Genomic DNA, 19224 nt, shown 5'->3' with positions numbered 1-19224 from the left:
TCGGGCAGTACTGCAGTATTGCCTGGAGGAGGAGAATATATCTAGAACCATTGTGGTTAGGAATGGATAAGATAATAGTTAGAGCGAGCAACTACAGTCAAGGCATGCTCGTTTTTATACCAATTATAAACTAAACAAAACTGCATTTGCAGTATACATGCCTTTTCTCTATGTGGCATCTGATATTCCCGCTAGTTGTGCCAGACACAAATAACAGGCACATAGTTGGGTCTCGCTGGCTGGCTCACTGTGCATTTGTTATCGATATGATATATGTGAGTTTGCCTGGATGCCATTTCAGGAATAATGATTGAGGGTGAATAGCACATTCATAGCTTGTTTTAGCTCTATGGACCTGATATTTTGTATCTACTAATCACTGGAATTTTATGTATTGTTGTCAGGCCGAGCAATTAATATGTAACCGGGATACTGCATCCCAATACATAGTCTATTAATCTCAAACACAATATTTCTCTTTCAGACTCTCTTTCTATGTGCAGGTATATGCCCTGTTTAATTATTAGTTGTCTCCATGGCCATAAAGATACCCCGTGACTCACAGTTGTTGACTCCCCACCACCAGCGTCTCACTCGCGCGCCTACTGTGTTGCCGTGTAGTTGAGCATTTCTATTCCAGTGCTGCCAGCCGCAAAGGAACAAATTGTATGCTAAACCCTGGGTCAAGGGCATCAAGATCTATAATAATTAGAGAAGCCTATATAACGCGGGTTCGATTCGAGTGTACCTGGTCCCTTGTCGTTATGAGTGCCACCTTCCACCATGTATCGGCCTTGGAGATACTTCGCAGATAGCTCTGCTCGAAGCGGAGGTCCGGTAGAGGAGGAAGGTTGGAGTGTCGTGGAGCGGGTCGGAGGACACTGTATGGAATATCTTCTTCTTCGTCATCGTCTTCATCGATGCCGTCGTCGTGGTCGAGAGTCACGGGTTGTCTTCTATCAGCGGCTGTCGCCGGGCTGATGTCTAGTTTGGGATCCGGATTGTGTTCGATGCTTGCAGCCTGGATGGTGGCTGCAAGTTCAGTTGGCCCTGATTCCATCTTTGCGACACCTGTTCAAGAGAAAATAGTTGAATTTTGGTAGATTAGCTCTATTGTCGAATTGCCGGTGATCGATAATAATGATTGACGTCGCATGGCCGAGCTGCGGAAGGTTACTGCCAGGCGGTAGACTTAGTAGCGTGTGGAGGGTGGTGGGGAAGGCCTGATTGGTATAGAGAGTTATTACAAGGCGACCAAGTACGGATATAACACCGGATACAAACCACAGTAATTCCATATTATGAGAGACCAGACCTTGGGTATCAGAAAATTGTCCGCCGAGCATAAGAAACGAAATCAGTAGGTCAGTTTATGCTACTTACGTCAGATCTTAGGCTATTCATTTCTGTACCTCAGTACTCTAGCGCTTGGTTAGGTAGTTAGAGGTTAACGTTTCTGCTCAGACAGTGAGTAATCATTCGTCTGCTGTAACTTGTATTCTTGTCCCAATTCTAGCCCCCAATATTGACAGGAACGCCATCAAGCCAATTGACGTTAAAAATGAACCAACGTGCTTCTCCAGATCAGCTGCAGAATGACATACATCATTATATTAGGTTGCAGTAGCTGCTAGGCTGCCTGTCAGCATTTGTCTCTGATGTAAACCAAGGATAGGGGCCAATATGCCTCCCAGAGATAATGATTGGCGACGTCAAGCCCACTAGATCTTCGTTTCGTCAACTCTATTCTTGACACCATCATTAAATTGAATCTCTGTTTGTTCCTTTAATTGTATAATGCCACCAATATGAGCTTTTGTAACAGCGCCCGGCGATGCAGCAACCCGGCCGAGACTGTGCAAGACCCTGATATGAATGGAATTGGGGTGAGAGTCAGCGCTTCTTTGACTACCATTATACAAGCTCACATATTCATCACAGGTCATATTATCCTTTGTCATCACGGCGGCTATATCAGTGTTTGTAGCCATAATGGCTGTGGTGAAGCGTGGGATACCCAAACAACAATACATGCGTGTCGATGAAAAAGTTCTCTACTGGATCGGTGTCAGGAAACCGGCCAGCGATGCGCCCAGCAATCTTGGATACCAATCCCTTCTCCTCGCGTTGAGCGATCAGATGTTGGCTATTGGTCTTTGTTATCTCATCGCCATGTATGCCCAGGTTTGCAAGGTCTCCTTATACTCTTTCTATATCGGGGCCCAGCTGGGATATTTATCGTCCAGTGTTCATTTGTGCACCCTTCTGGTTCTCAAGTCATATTTCAAAAAGCATCCTAAGCAGGCCATCTTGAGAGGTGCTCTGATGATGTTGTTCATGGGGCTTCTTGCAGCGACTCTTACACTCGAGTTCATTACGCTGTCTGAGCCACGCGATAGATTGTTCATTTGTGGACTACATAATCCCACACGGCCTCGTTTGGCGCTGTTGGTGCCTAGGTCTTTTGGAGTAGCTGTGTTATTGATATTTGTCTATTGGAACGCATTCAGGTCAATCAAACTGGACGTCTCACTTAGTTACAGCGTCGAGAACAGAGCGTTGAACGATATAGTACTGCGGTGGATCTACTCGGGCCACCAAGGGCAGGCAGATCTCCAGAACTACTTCGAACGTAGGGGGGACAAGATTCAGCGTGACAACCGAAAGAGTGCCACAATATTAGAGCACCAAGCCAAGTTTTGGAAAGCCTTGAGCATCGTTGTACCGCCAGTCGCCGGGGAAATGTTTGGCTCGGTTCTATCCGAACTCCTGATTGCCATCTGTTCGTTTTGCGTAGCCATATACACGTTGGTCGTTGGTCTCTTTTACCAAGGTGTCGATACCCAAGAGCTTCTCACTGCAAGCTTTGGTCAGATTTTGCCCATGCTCCTACTAATCGTTATCGCCTTGACTGCTATGGAGGTCGGCAGTAAGTTCTGTACATGGAACTGTTTGACTAACTGCTAACTATGGTAGCTGTCAAGAACTTTCGGGGAATAGAGATCGAAAAGGAGATAAAGAAACATCCTGCATCGATACATGCTCCTCCAGTACTCGAGGGCTCTGCTGCCTCGTCGAGCCGAGCCATATCCCAGGGGACACAAAGGAATTTGACAAACATTGCAGAAGGGGTTCCACCAAAGACTTACGGAAACTCTTTGATGCCCATGGCTTCAGCATCGTACAGCCAGCCAGACCTCTCAGACAATGCCGGTTTTGGCTCAAGGGTCGATTCAATGACCCGGTGGATGACCCCACGAAGGACAAATACACTTGAGATTGAAGAAGGTCAAACAGTAAGTTTCCCCCTTCTCGCTAGCCTCAATCACAGGGTAATTTGACCGACCTTGTCCAGTTTCTCTTCCCTTCTCAAGAGTCAACAGCAGATGTTCTTGACGTAGCTCTCACGAATGCTAAAGCGGCTACATATACTGCCATCTGTGTCATCCTTTTCTTCGTCGCTGGGTTTATTGTGCTGGTCTTTTTCTTCTATGAGTTTGCTGTGCCAGCTGCGGCTGGCTTAGTCTTTATTGGTTTTATTATCGATCTTTTTTGGTCAATACGAGGGGTCAACAAGGTCAAACGAGAGAGAATTGAGAAGGAAACACGAATATGAATTAGAGGTATGGATGTATAGTGTTGTTGACAGGCTTGACCTATAAGGCATTGAAACTTAGATCTTCATTTTCTCTTGACCTTGGGATGCCTGTAAGTGACTGAAATGCAGCCAAAACATTACCTATGTGTTGGAACAACCACTGTACAGCAAACACCCTTACTTGCCACAACTCTAAGATAAACTACTTGTCACCTAACTTAAGGCTTCAGAGAGAGGATAAAAGTTGGTATCAGACTTTAGAAATCAGAAATCGTGTAGAACCACCAAATGGTAATTGTCACCTGGCGGCTGTGACGTTGTTTGTATGGTAGTAAGGCATCAACTTGCCTGTACATGCCCCACTTGAGAGAGCCAAATGTCCGGGCATTGCAAACTCCCTCAGGTCAGATCTGGAGTCGACGGGCAGGCCCTGGAGACGAAGATATTAGCAAGGTCTTAGGCTATGTATCCACTAATTATGGCCTAACATTTCCATCAACCACTATAGCATTGCCGGTTTTATGCTGGGGCTGGGACCGGAGGTCAATAGGTGCCTGAAAGTCTACCTTAGTACCTTAGTAGGTAGTGACCTGACAACCTGGGTAGGTTCCTGAGGAACTTTCCGTCCGGCTAGTACCTGGGCATGAATCAGACCCGCCACGGGTGCCTTGGATGTGACCCAGCTAGGTCATCGCTCATTGTGTGAAAAAAATCTGGCACTAACATCCAACTTTTGGGATCTTCAGGCTCCAGAGTCCCGACCTAATAGTTCAACGACTCCCAAGTTTGCGAGGAGAATCCCTTAGCAAAGAAAGACAAACAAACACTCACAAGGTCTGAGCCAAGTCCGAACCATCAAAATGAGTGACCCTCAGGCGAACGAAGCCGAGAAGAACGTAAGTCAACTCGAGTCCAGTGCCCCTCTTCTTTATTTCTTGTGTGGTGTTTGCCCCGCGATAGAGAAATTAAAGACTCTGTCATCATCTTCTGAAAGAATAAACAATGGCGACAATATCTGACAATGTCTACAATAGATTGAGATCTGGAAGGTCAAGAAGCTTATCAAGCGTCTTGAAGCCGCCAGAGGAAATGGAACTTCAATGATTTCCCTCATTATTCGTAAGTCGTCCCATCCTTTCGCGATCTCGAAACAACGCACTAACTTGTGTGCCCTTTAGCTCCCAAGGATCAAGTCTCTCGAGCTGCCAAGATGTTGGCTGAAGAATACGTACGATCTCTTCACTTCAACCAATGTCGCTGCAGCGACACTAACATGTCCTAGGGTACCGCCTCCAACATCAAGTCTCGAGTTAACCGACAGTCCGTCCTGTCCGCCATTACCTCGACCCAGCAGCGTCTTAAGCTGTACAACAAGGTCCCCCCGAACGGCCTTGTCGTCTACTGTGGTGAAATCTTGACCCAGGAAGGAAAGGAGCGAAAGGTCAACATCGATTTCGAGCCCTTCAAGCCCATCAACACCTCCCTTTACCTGTGCGACAACAAGTTCCACACTGAGGCCTTGGCTGAGCTGCTCGAGTCCGACCAAAAGTTCGGTTTCATCATCATGGATGGTAACGGTGCCCTGTTCGGAACCCTGAGCGGAAACACCCGTGAAGTTGTCCACAAGTTCTCTGTCGATCTTCCCAAGAAGCACGGTCGTGGTGGTCAGTCCGCTCTCCGTTTCGCCCGTCTGCGAGATGAAAAGCGTCACAACTACGTTCGAAAGGTTGCCGAGTTGGCCGTTCAGAACTTCATCACCGCCGACAAGGTCAACGTCGCTGGTCTCATCCTTGCTGGTTCCGCCGATTTCAAGAGCGACCTTAACGCCTCTGACCTGTTTGACAACCGTCTTGCGACAAAGGTCATCAAGGTTGTCGATGTTTCCTACGGTGGTGAGAACGGTTTCAACCAGGCTATTGAGCTGTCTTCCGAAACTCTTGGTAACGTCAAGTTCATCCAGGAGAAGAAGCTCATTGGAAAGTACTTTGAGGAAATTAGCCAGGATACTGGTAAGGTCTGCTACAGTATCGAAGATACCCTCAAGGCCCTAGAGCTGGGTGCTGTCGAGACCCTCATCGTCTTTGAGAATCTTGAGATCACCCGCTGGGTTCTCAAGGACAGCAACGGTACCGAGACCATCCTCCACACCACCAAACAGCAAGAGCAGAGCAACCGAGACAAGTTCCTCGACAAGGAGACTGGCCAGGAGATGGAGATTGTTGCTCAGGAGTCCTTCCTGGAATGGATTGCTGAGCACTACAAGGACTTTGGTACCACCCTTGAGTTCGTCTCTGATCGTTCCACTGAGGGCAACCAGTTCGTCAAGGGCTTCGGTGGTATCGGTGGTCTTCTCCGATACAAGGTCAACTTTGAGCAGCTTGCTGAAGCGAGCGACGACGACGACTACTACGACGGTGAGTAGACGATACCATGACTGAAACAAACCTTTTGAGTCTAACAGAAGATCAGATTGACCAGCAGATCCCCTCGTGACCAGCGAGGGATCGACTCAAGTTCATCTGTCCACGTACAACAGCAGTGCCATGCGCCCTGAGGCGCAGAGGTCGACCGATGCCGCGCCGATGTCAATCGCCCAACAGTGTTTGGTGGAGAGGGACAGTCTCTCGCCTCTCCATTCTTCCCACCAGGCATCGCGACCGAGTCCGCTTCGCACAATGATGACGGCTTGAGTTATGATCGACGGGAATAGAGGTACACAGAACCCTCCAATTCCTGCACCTCAAGAAACCAGAATGTCAGGTCTAACGGCTGGTAGACCCAACCATTAAAATTGAAGGATAGCGGCGGCACGGCGACTAGAGGATTGTGAGGGCCATCATGGGCAAGTCAACGCCCGGCCTGAATATCGTTGGTATTTGAGGAGAATCGGTGTGGGATGGCTGCAAGGCTTCTTATATAGTCATGAGCAGGCACGACATGTCGAGTCAACAAAATACAAGTCGCTTGTATGGCCATTTGAAATGCAAACGTGATGTGATCAATTCTCTTGTATGTAGTCGCAACCATTGACATTCCATTTGGTAAAGACCAAGTTAAGGGGAACGAACATATCTCATGAAATTGAGGCTAGCAGGTAGGTTATCTTTCGTACCGGGACCGCGTATTCTATCCAGACCCGTTTCCGGTCCATGTTTTCTGACCTTACTGTAGTGGGTGCTGCTGTGTGTGGGGGTTCAAAGATGGGCGCAGCATGACATGGGTGCGCTACGTCAACGCAACTTCAGGTCCCTGACCTGGGCTGTTCGTACCGAGAGTAATGACCTATCAACGGCCACCTCCATCTCGTCAACATCATTCCAACTCATCTTCTCACCGTCATATAATTCTCCTTTTTCTGCGCCATAAAAGACTGCAGCTCAGTGCCAACTGAAGCTGTTGTCCGGCGCTCCAACATAATTATTTCTTATAATGCCCGAATCACAGCCTGACTCTCCGTCAGCAGCGGCCAACCAGGCTGGCCGCGCTATCCCCGTCGGCCTCAATGAGGCAGCTCTCGACTCCCCGACCTTCCGAGTAACTGCTGCCAACTTTGGCGATCAAGTCGATGCTATTGAAAAATGGCTGAACGGATATGCCCAATCCACCTCGAAGCTTCTGCACGATATTCTCGCCCTTGAGGAGACCATCAATACCTTCCTCGTAAAGACGATGCCCTCGGTGTCTGATGGTGTTGTCGACAATGATTATACGTTTCTGGCCTTGAAAAGAGTGGGCGATGGCTGGCGCGAGTATTGGATACAGATGATAAGCACAATGAAGAAGATGGATGGTACAGTTGTCGATCCTATCCGGCAGTTTATTGTTGGCGATCTCAGGAACTTCAAGGAGTGTAGAAGGGCTATGGACCAGGCGCAGCGAACCTTTGACTCAACACTCGCTCGATACGTCAGCCAGTCGAAGACAAAAGAGCCGTCAGCCTTGCGCGAGGATGCATTTGCCGTTTTCGAGACACGAAAAGCGTACCTCAAAGCATCGATGGACTACTGTCAGCTTGCACCTCAACTACGCTTTAGCATGGACAAGCTGTTGGTTAAGATTTGCAGCGAGCGATGGAGCCAGCTAAGGCGCACAAGAGAAGCTGCGGGCGACACCAGCCGTTGGAATCAGGAGATGGAGCGTATCCAGGGTTGGTCAAATGAGATGGGAGCGTCCGAGATGGTATTCAGACGAGAGTTGCAATCTGCCCGAAGAGAAATTGGAGAGAACGCCCTCACAGGATTTAAGCCGTCCCGTGAGCTTGAGGATTACAGTACTTCGACAGTCCCCTTTCTCGGTAGTCGCGGTCCTATTACCGTGCGCCTTGAGGAGGGTGCTTCTGTTGTGTCCGAGAAGCAAGGGTGGCTGTTCCTCCGAGTGCTCCAAGGCAAGCCAGCGAGACACACCTGGATCAGGAGGTGGTACTATTGCCGTGATGGGATCTTTGGCTGGTTAATACCTGGACCTCTAGGAGTTCTACAGGGCGATGAAATCGGCGTTCTGCTTTGTAATGCAAAGCCAGCTGTTGCCGAGGACAGACGCTTCTGTTTTGAGGTCAAAACAAAGAGTCAAACCATCTTACTTCAAGCTGAAACGCAAGGCGAGCTTACAGAGTGGCTAGAGGTGTTTGAGGTCACAAAGAAGCGCGCTTTCGAGACTACCATGAACAGAAACAGCGCTTCTCTGCCTGGATCTGTCGATCCTGCATTTTCTATCTCTCCCCCCAGCATTCCTGAGTTCTCGGCCAAGGCCCTGGATGCACAGATCGGTATATATGACGAGTCAACTCCCAATATCGATCGCACGAACACATTGCCTGTACCTGGGCCAGATGGCAACCTCAGCACACGACAGAGCTTTGATGTTAACGGCAGCCTTTCTCGTCGTACTATAACTTCTTTGAGTCGAGATCTTGCCAGAGAAGAGGGTGAAAGCGGCCGTGAGCATGCTGCCAGAATCATCCAGAAGCTCGACCTACACCGAAAAGCTACGTTTGGCAATCAAGGCCCTGACGGGATGCAGGGAGGTTCGGCTTCTACTACTGGACTAGCAAGCATGATGGCTACTAGCCATACACTCCCACCAGGATTCCCAGGCCCCATCGCAAATACATCGAATTTCAGACAGACGCCCAGTATGCTGCCGTCAGTCGACACCCAAGCTGGTAACTTGGCCCCGGCAACTCTAGCCAAGCCTCCCTCCATGACTGGGCTTAGTCGCATTGCGGTTCTGACAGCAGGAGATCGCCAGCCTGTGGGTAACAACAGGAAGCTTCCCGCGTCCGTAGTTGCAAACTATTGGGGAAGCAGTCTCTGGGGTGCCATGAATGCACCTCCTCAGCCTGTGCTTCCTCGACTTGACGAAGACGACCCCATAGGCGTCGTCGTGCCTGGGAGTACAGTCGGCCAAGGCGTGCAACGGAAGGATGCAGGCGAATACTTCCCAAGAAACTATCCTCCCGAACTACGAGCTCAGCACGCCCAATTTAGACTGTTGTTCCCGGATGCACCTTTGGAGGAGAAGCTGGTACTTGTATTCCGAGCGGCATGGACTGGGTCTCCAGAGCGAGGTCCTGGTAAACCGGACATGGCCGGCGACGGTCGTATATATGTCACGCCCGACAACATGTACTTCTATGGACAACAAATTGGACTTGTCACGGCCTATAGTATCAGCCTTGATATTATTAGTGAAGTGACGGCAGCTCCAGGAAGGGATTGTGACTTCATATTCTTACACCTCAATGAGAACGCGAACGAGACAGGTTATACCAGAATCACCATCAAGGTATTCTTGGATGATCTAGGTCTCCTTCACACTCGTCTTAACCTCCTAATTGATGACATCCAAGCCGAGGAGCCCATGGACGTCGAGGCTATTATCACCACATTGGTGAACCTCGAAAAGGAGGAGTATGACCGGCCAAGTCCAAGCGTTGAAAGTTGGGAAGAGGTATCAGCAAATACACCAATGGATGATGGAACGGTAGCGGGCCGCCCGGTTGCTCGTCGTATGGAGTTCAGTCCTCCATCACGTCGTTCAAGATCGCAAGCGCGACATAATCACAAACTGCACCTACCAGTTCGTCCTGTCATTTATGAGCCAGAGGGCATGAAGGAAATGGCCGCCGAGCGACACTTTGAAATCAGCGCCAAATCATGTTTCCATGTTTTATTTGGTGACAAGAGTTTCGTGTTCCCGAAGCTGTACTTTGAGCGACGAGCCCAACAGATCGCTCAAGGACCGTGGGTGCTGGTAGATCAGGGTAGAATGAGACGTGACTTCCAGTTCAAGGTTGACTACAAGGATGTTCTGGGTCGGTCAAAGACGGCCGACGTTAACGACTATCAGATTATTGATGTGTTTAGTGACCACGTTACGTACGTGGTGACACACGTCAAGACGGCATGGCATCTACCTCACTCAAGCTGGTTCAAGGTTGTGACCAAGGTTGTCATCACCCATGTGGCTAAATCCAAGTGCAAGCTGGCTATCTACATCAAGACAGATTGGTCAAAGAACCCAGCTCTATCCAAGAACCTGATTGACCGTCAAGCAATCCACGACGCTGCTAGTGATGCCGAGGAGTTGGCTGAAGTTGCCACAGACCAGGTTCGAAAGCTTGGAACGCGAAGCCGAACGAACAGAGCGATACAGGTGTATGGACAGATTGGGCAGCAGACTGAGGTAGTAGTCTTTTCACCCGCTTCGACAGACTCAGCAAAGAAGCAGGCGATCAAGCCTCGCACTCTCACCACCATGGTCTTTGAAACCATTCGATCTTTCGGAGAAAGTGCAGTCTCATCAATCATTATGTGGGCTATCGCGGTCCTGCGCAACGTATTTAACTTGATCACTGCCCAGTGGATCATTCTGGCGCTGCTTGCATTCAGCACACTCACCAATTTGCTCCTGACTTCAAGTGAGACGTCAGTTTGGTGGAAAGAGAGGAGAGCGGTAGGGTTCATGCACAACGTTGGCATCCGGCCCAATACCATGATGAGCAAAGCTATTTACTTTGCTGATCTGCATGAGGCGTCTGGGAACAACCAAGCCCTATCATTCCCCGAAAACAGCACATGCTTCTCCACGTTTAAAGACCTGCTGGATACTACAGACATGGATACACCATGGGAAGATGCCGGGGCCAGCTTGGCTTCACCTACAAGCCGTGCTACAGCCCGCCGACTTCGACGAACAAGACAACGCCTAGGAACGTATCGGCATGATTTGTTGGTTGCTATGAGGGTAGTCAACAGTATTGAGCGAGAAATGCTTCAATCAGAGTGGGAGAATTGGCTGGTCGATGAAAAACTCCTCTGCGAAGAATTGGACACTATGCTTCAGCAAAAAGACGAGACAAAGGGGCACAAGAAAGGATCCGAAAGTGGCAAGGGAACCAAGGGTTCGCAGAAGGTAACGGAGCCTATATCGGTTGAGAGACGGCAATTCCTTGAGGAATGGCGTGATAGTTACTGCGGAAGTTGTAAGCAGGACTATCAAGTTGTGATAAAGGGGCGCAAGCTGTCTGTTTTGTAATCGTGCCACACATATGAGTAACAGAGTAATATTATTTAGTAGCTGTATACGTAGACACTCGAGAGGCGAATAGAACTCTCTCCCACCTTTACATAGATAACAAATTCCATCTATCATCAAAATCTGGAGTGTTCTAGAAGTTGCTTATTCATTGAAGATGCAGTGTGAATATGCATAATTCATCCCGTCTGTTCTTTTTTTTTTCGCATCTGACACCTGGAGAAGATGATCCGGGGGTGTCTGGGGGCTTGCAGCCTCTAGCTTAGTAGTCTATATCCGAGAATTCCGAATGAAGTAACAGTGGGCGGGTCGCTCGGCGGGCACTAAATTATAGTGGTAGCGTAGGGCTTGGACCACTAAAGGTTTGGGGCTTGGGTGACGTCAATGAGCGGGAATGACGGCAGTTGATCATGACGGATCAAGTCCAAAATAAGTGAGAGGCCTTCTTGGTTTCTTTCTTTATTCGGATTAATTCTCTTGGCCATATCTCATCTTAGCCTACTTCTGACGTCTTCATCTTGAACTGAAACGGATCCCTGCTTCCTTGTTTTAATCACAACTGTTCTATAACTAATCTACGACACTCTATTCTCCTTTCAGCAAGAAAGCACGTTGCTATTCTCAACTTTTACACCACTACATCCACATCGAATATCTCCAACCATGGGGGGTAGTCACCATGAACCTCTTGGGGCCATGGGTCCTGTTGAATGGGAACAAGTACCCCAAGATGATCTCAATGAATTTCTCGCCGACATCTTCTCCGAAACACAGACCGTCGTAGAATCTATTCCAGGTCCAGCACCAAAGGAAACCTCAACCACCGGAGGGCGCGCACGTTCAAAGACGGAATCGGCGGCTTCAGCCTCAGAGAACAAGCGAGCTCTGACACTACGACAGACGGCCGAGGCTATCAGCCAGGCACAGAATCTACAAAAGGAGTGGAAGGAGGTCAAGGTTAATGCCAAAGATAATCCTCTCGGAATCAACGTTTACAAGCTTGGTGCCAAAGATGGACGCGGCGCATGGTTCGCTCGAAGAAGTGTACATGAGGGACTCTCTTTTGACGACTGGAAGAAGGGCCTTTCAGTCGAATTTGCCGAGACGATGAAGGTCCAAGGCGCTCCTGGTAGTGGCAACATTCGTGGTATTGGTGCCGACAAGCGGGTTGAGGAGAAGACCATCGGTGATCATGGCCACCTGCAAGGTAAGTCAAGTCATACGATCCCGTACACAAATACTTCGGCAACTAACACCCAGTAGTCTTTCAACTATCTGCCCAATTCCCTGGTCCGACCGCCCCACGAGACTTTGTAACCCTACTTTTAACTTCCGAGACCTCCGTGAGTCCTGGCCAGGGATCCCGCCCTCTTCGCCAGTACATGATAGTATCAAAACCGTGCGAGCACCCAGAATGCCCTCCTCGCCAAGGCATCATTCGTGGTTACTACGAATCAGTTGAGGTTATTCGTGAAGTTCCTGTCGACAACTTTGCATCCCGGAGATCTCTGTCGTCGGCTGATTTACTTGAACAAGACAAGAACAAGATCTCAAACCAAAAGCCGGGTACCGAGGGACACGGTCCCAAGCCTCTTAACGAACCTACTACTGCTGTTGAATGGCTCATGGTCACTCGTAGTGATCCTGGTGGTAGCGTTCCGCGCTTCCTTATCGAGAAGGGAACGCCACCAGGAATCGTCGGTGACGCTGGCAAGTTCCTTAAGTGGGTGACTTCGAAAGCATCTCACGGGTTTGCAGAGCCGGAAGAGACCCCTGCGACTACGGAGACAGCTGAGGGTACTGAAGCATCTGTGTCAGAAAAGCGACAGCCTTCAACTACACCAGCCACTACGACTAACATCGAAGCAAGCAAAGTCGAGACTGTCACTTTGCAGAACCAAGACGACCCATTCCCTGGCAGCAATGGTCTTTATGGAGTTCTAGCTGGTGCCATAGGTGCTGCCAGCTCTTATATTCCTACAGGCCTATTGAAGACGTGGGGAACCGGGTCGGACTTGGCGTCGTCGGATACTAATGGATCGGACATTCATGCCATTACTGAAGAGCACCATGAGGTCGATAGCGATACTTCTTCCATCCGAAGCTTTGCGTCTGCGCTGGAGAGGAGTGTGACCGCTGAGGGCAAGGCAAACGGAAGCGTAGTTGAGTCGCACTCTGAAACCTCTCACTCCAACCCACAACAGTCGCTGGCCGACAAAGAGCTTAAGAAGCTTGAGCACAAGAAGAAGAAGCTCGATGAAAAGTTGGCCCGGCTTGAGGGGCGTCGGCAAAGCAAGCTTGTGGGTGATAAGGAGAAGGATGCTGCTACGCTGGCCAAGCTCCGTGAGAAGCATGAAAAGGAGGTAGCCAAGCAGGAGGAAAAGTATAGACGCGAAATGCGCAAGCTCGAGGAGAAACGTGAACGAGATCAACGCAAGGCTGAAGAGCGACGACGCAAAGCGGCCGAGCAGGAGGAAAAGAACAACCTGTCTCTTGAGCTTGAGCGCGTACGCGCAGAGAGAGACGTTGCTAATCGCCAGATTGAGCTCCTCGAGGGCCAAGTTGGAGAGTTGCAGGCACAAAACACAATGCTTGTTCGCAAGTTGGGTAAGAATCGTTTGCTGGACAGTGTTGATTCTCCATCGCCATCTATCAAAAGCCTCCAACGAGCAAGTACAGAAGCTTAAGATAGTATTGTTTGTTGATGTTGGGTCTTGCTGAATAGAGAAAGGGAGAAAGGGGTTTGGCGATGGACGACTATTACTATTCACATGCGGCACACGCATAACTATTTTACTGCAAGGCGTTGGGGAGCACTTATTTCAATTAAATACAAATAGCATTAAATCATTACTTCTTTTTTTTTCGTTGTTACTCAGTTTACTCTCTATGCTTGTATGTTCTTCTCAAGTGGTTGCAATAACAGACCTGACATGTGTCCTTGTCCATTATGTAGCACGCTGCTTGACTTGTTGATGCTCTCACAAAACTCGGTGTTGGCGTGGTGGCGCATCAAGGCTGCAGATGAGCGGATCACCCGTGACAAAATTGCAAAAACCTCTGGCTTCGATCCATACCCGAGAGGTCCATCTTCTTGGCTTGCCAGATTCCGTGTTGCCTCCAAACCTGCGCTTGTCCATGTTGCCAATGCTTCGAGTGCAGGATCGCTCGAATCCCATTCAAGGCTTTCATAAACAGAGATCCATCTCTGTGCCTCTCTAACCTCGTCAACAAAGAGGTTCTGTTCTTCAATGACGAAAAGAGAGTCGTCAAACTTCATCGCCTCTTGCAACTGGTCCTTGACAGGGATGACATTCAACTTAGGGCTCGGGTATCGACTGTCGCCCATGATACGGCTCACGATTATCCGGCGGAACATTGTATTGTCGCCATAGCGTTGTGCAAGCCATGAGAGGAGGCGGTTGGCGGCTTCGATAGGGACGAGAGCTTGTCCCAGAATGCTCTTGACAGCTGCAGTTCCAGCGTCGCGAATTTCATCATCGTCATCGTTAAGGGAATCGTAGAGGGCAAGGATGGCAGGGAGGTGTTCTTCGCCAGCCCAAGATTGCTCCGTTCCAATGCTGTTGAAGAATGAACAAAGTGATTCGACAGTAGCTAGGCGTGTATCGAAGTCCTGCGAAATATTAGCCATCAAGTACTAAAATTTAAGTCATTTCTTGTCTTACCTTGTCATCCATACCAGCGTCGGCGACCATGTGGCCCCAGTTCTTGACACCGTCTGCAGAGATGGACTTTGTCTTGCTCAGAATAGCTGTGATACAGCCACTAATTCTGACAATGGCATTTGCAAGTGCTGGGTTTAGTAGGCTCAAGGGCAGGCTGTCCCAGATCTGTGAAAGTAAGTCTGCTGAGACTAGGCCGAAGTTTCTGCTCTTGATGACTTGGTCGAGAATGTCGGTAAGGTTTTGTAAAGCAATGACACGAGGCTCTGCAGGTCCAATCTTGATACAAACATCGCGGTAGAGGTTGAAAAACTGGTTAACCTCTTGTTCCGAGAGGCGAGAGGTGTTCCAGAGCTTGGGGATGGTCTCAAGACCGGCGACTATAGTGTTGACGCCCATAGTCTTACTGAGAAGCAGAGCGTTGAGGTCCTCGACCTGGCCACTGCCTTCAGCAATGGAGTGTACCTCATGGATCACACGCTGCGCTCTGAGTAAAGCACCTTCCCGCTTGTTGAAGACTGGGAACTCGAATTGGAGACGTTCAACAGCACCAGGCCGAGGAAGAGCCCGTACCAAGTTCACGACTTCGAGGTAGGCGGCAGCAATCTCAGGGGAGTTTAGGGTCTGGATCTCACGCCAGTACTCAATCAGGAACCCAGATAGCTTGGGTGTATCCTCTGTTATTTTTGTTAGTGCCAAAATTTGATTTGCAGGTGTTGTTATCTTACGCTGTAGTTGTTCGGGCATAACTTCGCTCAATCGGTCAATAATGTACTTGAGTGCCAGGAGGACGCCGTGAACATGGTTCTGGACATTTCCGATTTGAGAACGAACAGACGCGGCGGCCAGACTAGTGACGGCGTCAAGCCATTGGGCATGTAGAAGACACGAGCAGAGTGTTCGAGCCGCAATCTCACGAACGTGCCACACAGGGCTGGCCAAATACTTGGCGATGTGAACCTGGAGCTCTTCGCGGAGGACTTCGGGTGGACCAGCTCTTCGGATGATATCGAGTGCTGGGAAGACTGACTCTGCTGCTGCTGAACTTGCGGCAATAGAAGCCATCATCTGGTGTCCTGACTTGAGGAGGTGAAGTAGAGTCGTGGGCAAAGATGGATAGCGGTGGTAAGCGATGCGGTTGGCTTTTCCATCCCAGCCTGCCTCCATGGTAGCCTTGCTCTGGTGGGAGCCGAAAAGACAATCAATGAGACTGCGAAGAAGAATCAAGCCGCAGTTTCGAATTGCCCAAAGCTCAGACTTGAGTCCATTCGCTGCCAGCTCGAGACATTGCGGTAAGAACTTCTCAGACTTGTTTCCAATGGACGTCAAGAACGAACTCTTGAAAATCTCCTTCAAACAGTTGTAGGCGTGGACCTGAGGGAGATTTGAGCCATCTGTCTCAGTAACACGGGCTTCTTGACCGGCGATTGCCATAAGCTCAGACATGACTTGTTCAAACGATGGTTTAGCAGCGTTAGCGGAGAGAACACCAGTCATCATGGCAGGGATACCAGCAGAGCGTCGAGTCGTTGACACTTGAGCGTTGATCGCTTCTAGCGTACCCTTTTGCAAGTTAGTTTCCATACCCTTCAAAATTGACAGGCTCCATTTGTGAAGAGAAATAGAGTTTCAAAGATACTTGACTTACAGAATACCATTGTTCGAGTAGAGTCGTGCCGCTTGCGGCACCATCTTCTCCTTGGTTCAAATGTTTAACCAGCTGGCAGCATGTTGAGAATGTGAGGGCGACGGTAGTGAAAGCACCTCGATGTCTAAGTGTGGCGAGTTGGGTGAAGGACAGGTTTCCTATTCTCTCATAAGCCTCTCTTGACGGGCAAATCCTGCCTTGGCGAGATCGCTGCTTGGTAGAGAGAACTAAGATTCTCATAAGATTGCTGCCGTATGTTAGTCAATCGTGTTTAGTAAGGATCCTTGATAACCGACCTTGCTTCGTGAACTGATCGGAAGCTATAGCTCAGCACGTCCTTTGTGTCAAGGCCGTCAACCTCTTCCAACTCTTGGGGAAGATGACCCTCAGGCGAATCATCGCAGAGAATGTCACGAACAGCCGCCCAAACCCGTTCACAGCAGGTGACGAGAGTGTCCTGGAGAGCCTGTACAGACTGCAACTCACTCTCGGAGAATTGAAGCTCTGAAACTACCTGCCACATGTAGCACAGAGATGCAAAATCTCCATGGAGCGGCGCGTCTAGCACTGCTCTACCGAGGTCTTTCTCGGCCACTGCTAGCCGATCCTCGAGACCTCCAATAAGCTTTGAAAGAAGAGCAACACGTTGTTCCTCCTCCTCAGAGAATCGATACAGTAACTGAGATACTCTAGCTACACCGTCCGAATGATCAGCTCGAGCAGTCTTGCGGGCAAGCTCTTCAGATCGTTTCAACAATTCGGTAAGCTCTTCAGCAGGGCTCATCTTGCCCTGTTGAGCCATAAGATGGAAGTTCCTGTAACGGCTATCCGAGAAGATCCACTTCATCACAGTAGCTGCATGGCTTCGGATGTCATCAAAGGGGTCCATGATCAGGTCAGATAACGCTCGTAGCCACGAACCACCAAACTGGTCAAAGAAGAGTGTCTGGTCATCCGCAGTCTCCCATGTCTTTGATTTTTCTCCTTCCATTCGGAGAATGAAAGTCACTGCCTTGAGCGAAGCGCTGTGCCGTTGGTAAGACGCGGTGGGTGTCAGCTCGCTACACAAAAAGCTCATATACCAAGAAAGGAATTCCTCGTGGTATTCCAGGCAATGGACCAGTTGGGCTTCCGGGAGCGAAATCAAATTGGTTCGATACAGGATATGTTGAGACTCTTGCGCTTGTCCTGGCTGCTCCTTTTGCTTACGAGCAGCTGCTCTCGGGATGCTCTTTTTAAGCACGAATATAGCACCACGAACTCTCTTGAACATATCTCGCACCTTGCCAGCCACTTCGTTTCGGAACTTCGCGTCTGAATCAGCAAAGTATGTCGCGAGGTGCTTTCGGAGCAGAGAAAGAGCTGTTGACGAGTATGGTCGTGTTGTCGATGGCGAACTCATCAGTAGTGACAGAGCCAGTGAACGAACTTCGTGGGATGGGTGAGCCAGCACACTTTCAAGCACCTTTTCATCAAGAACAATGGACGAGTCGCTGTCTGCAGACTTGTCATCACCCAGTGCAGGCTCTTCCACCAAACCAACCTTCTTGCCAATCTCAAGAGCAGCCAGTTGTAACAAAGCCGGGAGGTTGAGATCTATCTCATCACCTGCAGAGACTGCTTCATTTTCATTCATTCTCTTCAAAAATCCCAAGGCTTCTGCCTTGTCGGCTTTGAAAAGGGGTAAGAAAATGTAGTTCTTTACGGACTCCAAGATTGAGGGCTCCTCATTGACGGCCTCGAGAAGCCATTTGTGCCACGTCTCGATGCTTAGCTGAATTTGTGTTTCTTGCTGGTCTTGGCTTCGTAGACCACGATATAAGCTGACGATAAATCTTCCCGCCGTAGGGCAGACAAAGTGAAGAGTCATCCAATGGAACAATTCGAATATGAATGGTTTCCACGCATCCAAATGATTATTCGAGTTGTTATTTTGTTGAAGAGTGACATAGCTGGAACGTATCTCATCTAGGGTAACAATGTCCTTGGTAAGGAGATGATCTAATGCCTTGATAGCAGACTTTGCCAAAGGCTTAGAGGACTTTCCAGTTACGATCGACACCAAGTTATCCAAGATGGCTGCTTTGGTCGCTTGACCTGCTTGCTCGTCTGGATTTCTCCTGATGAGCTGAGGAAGCAGATCAAGAACAAGCTTCATAGAACGGTGATTGTCCGACTCATTCCACTCAACATAAAAGTTGAAGAGCTTGATAGTGACTTCTCTAGAATACGCCCAAAGTCTCAGGCTCTGTGACTGCGACTTTGACGACTGTTCGACAAAACCACAGAGTTTCACACACGAGTTGCCAGAAGATCCTCTAGGTTGAGCAGCACTTTCAAGGAGTTTTGTGAAAATTGACTGAGCCCAACTACAGAAGTTTTTTCTTAGAATATTTACATCAAAATGGTCTTGGAAGAATTGCGCACCTTGGCTGGTCCTCACTTGGCTGTTCCTCGACCCATTTTGAGATATGATTCGAGTTGGCGATTAAGTCGTCAACTTGCTGGGATGTATCTTTCATTTCGGTGGTTGGACCTGCCGTGCAGTTACGGATGCGTGGTACAGCACCTAATGATATGATTTCAATGCTTGAATAAACAAGTGAAATCCCCAGAAATTTGATCAAGCCCAAATTGTCTCAAATTTTCCTTCGCCTGATTAATCAAGTCGTCGTCGCAAAACTTGACTTCGACAACGATAGCTCCGGCAGTAGATTCAGTCACGTGGGGTCACGTGACATCAATTTGCCCTCTGATCC

General features: G+C 49.1%; 6 protein-coding genes across 6 annotated transcripts; 4 read left to right on the top strand and 2 right to left on the bottom strand.

The window, feature by feature from the left end:
- Positions 1-480: 480 nt before the first annotated feature.
- Positions 481-1060, bottom strand: FPOAC1_010677 (uncharacterized protein; the record flags this gene model as incomplete). The annotated part of the gene is made up of 3 exons (XM_044855066.1): positions 481-512; positions 564-699; positions 749-1060. The coding sequence occupies 3 exons, from the start codon at positions 1058-1060 to the stop codon at positions 481-483; spliced, it is 480 nt and encodes a 159-aa protein (XP_044702379.1).
- Positions 1061-1808: 748 nt separating this feature from the next.
- On the top strand, positions 1809-3616 carry FPOAC1_010676 (uncharacterized protein; the record flags this gene model as incomplete). The annotated part of the gene is made up of 4 exons (XM_044855065.1): positions 1809-1886; positions 1942-2929; positions 2977-3296; positions 3356-3616. 4 exons carry the CDS (start codon positions 1809-1811, stop codon positions 3614-3616), a joined length of 1647 nt encoding a protein of 548 aa, XP_044702378.1.
- An 842-nt stretch (positions 3617-4458) lies between these two features.
- SU2 (Eukaryotic peptide chain release factor subunit 1) lies at positions 4459-6072 on the top strand (the record flags this gene model as incomplete). Its single annotated transcript, XM_044855064.1, has 5 exons — positions 4459-4494; positions 4633-4717; positions 4777-4826; positions 4881-6012; positions 6068-6072. The coding sequence occupies 5 exons, from the start codon at positions 4459-4461 to the stop codon at positions 6070-6072; spliced, it is 1308 nt and encodes a 435-aa protein (XP_044702377.1).
- Positions 6073-7027: 955 nt separating this feature from the next.
- On the top strand, positions 7028-11134 carry FPOAC1_010674 (uncharacterized protein; the record flags this gene model as incomplete). Its single annotated transcript, XM_044855063.1, has 1 exon — positions 7028-11134. The coding sequence occupies one exon, from the start codon at positions 7028-7030 to the stop codon at positions 11132-11134; it is 4107 nt and encodes a 1368-aa protein (XP_044702376.1).
- A 663-nt stretch (positions 11135-11797) lies between these two features.
- FPOAC1_010673 (uncharacterized protein) lies at positions 11798-13821 on the top strand (the record flags this gene model as incomplete). Its single annotated transcript, XM_044855062.1, has 2 exons — positions 11798-12341; positions 12398-13821. 2 exons carry the CDS (start codon positions 11798-11800, stop codon positions 13819-13821), a joined length of 1968 nt encoding a protein of 655 aa, XP_044702375.1.
- Positions 13822-14021: 200 nt separating this feature from the next.
- On the bottom strand, positions 14022-18987 carry FPOAC1_010672 (uncharacterized protein; the record flags this gene model as incomplete). The annotated part of the gene is made up of 6 exons (XM_044855061.1): positions 14022-14768; positions 14821-15494; positions 15546-16380; positions 16466-16712; positions 16762-18834; positions 18893-18987. The coding sequence occupies 6 exons, from the start codon at positions 18985-18987 to the stop codon at positions 14022-14024; spliced, it is 4671 nt and encodes a 1556-aa protein (XP_044702374.1).
- Positions 18988-19224: the final 237 nt, after the last annotated feature.

The sequence above is a fragment of the Fusarium poae genome, chromosome 4, assembly GCF_019609905.1.
Source record: "Fusarium poae strain DAOMC 252244 chromosome 4, whole genome shotgun sequence".
NCBI lineage: Eukaryota > Fungi > Ascomycota > Sordariomycetes > Hypocreales > Nectriaceae > Fusarium > Fusarium poae.
Note: the sequence above shows the minus strand (reverse complement) of the source record. Positions and strands in the feature narration are given on the sequence as shown.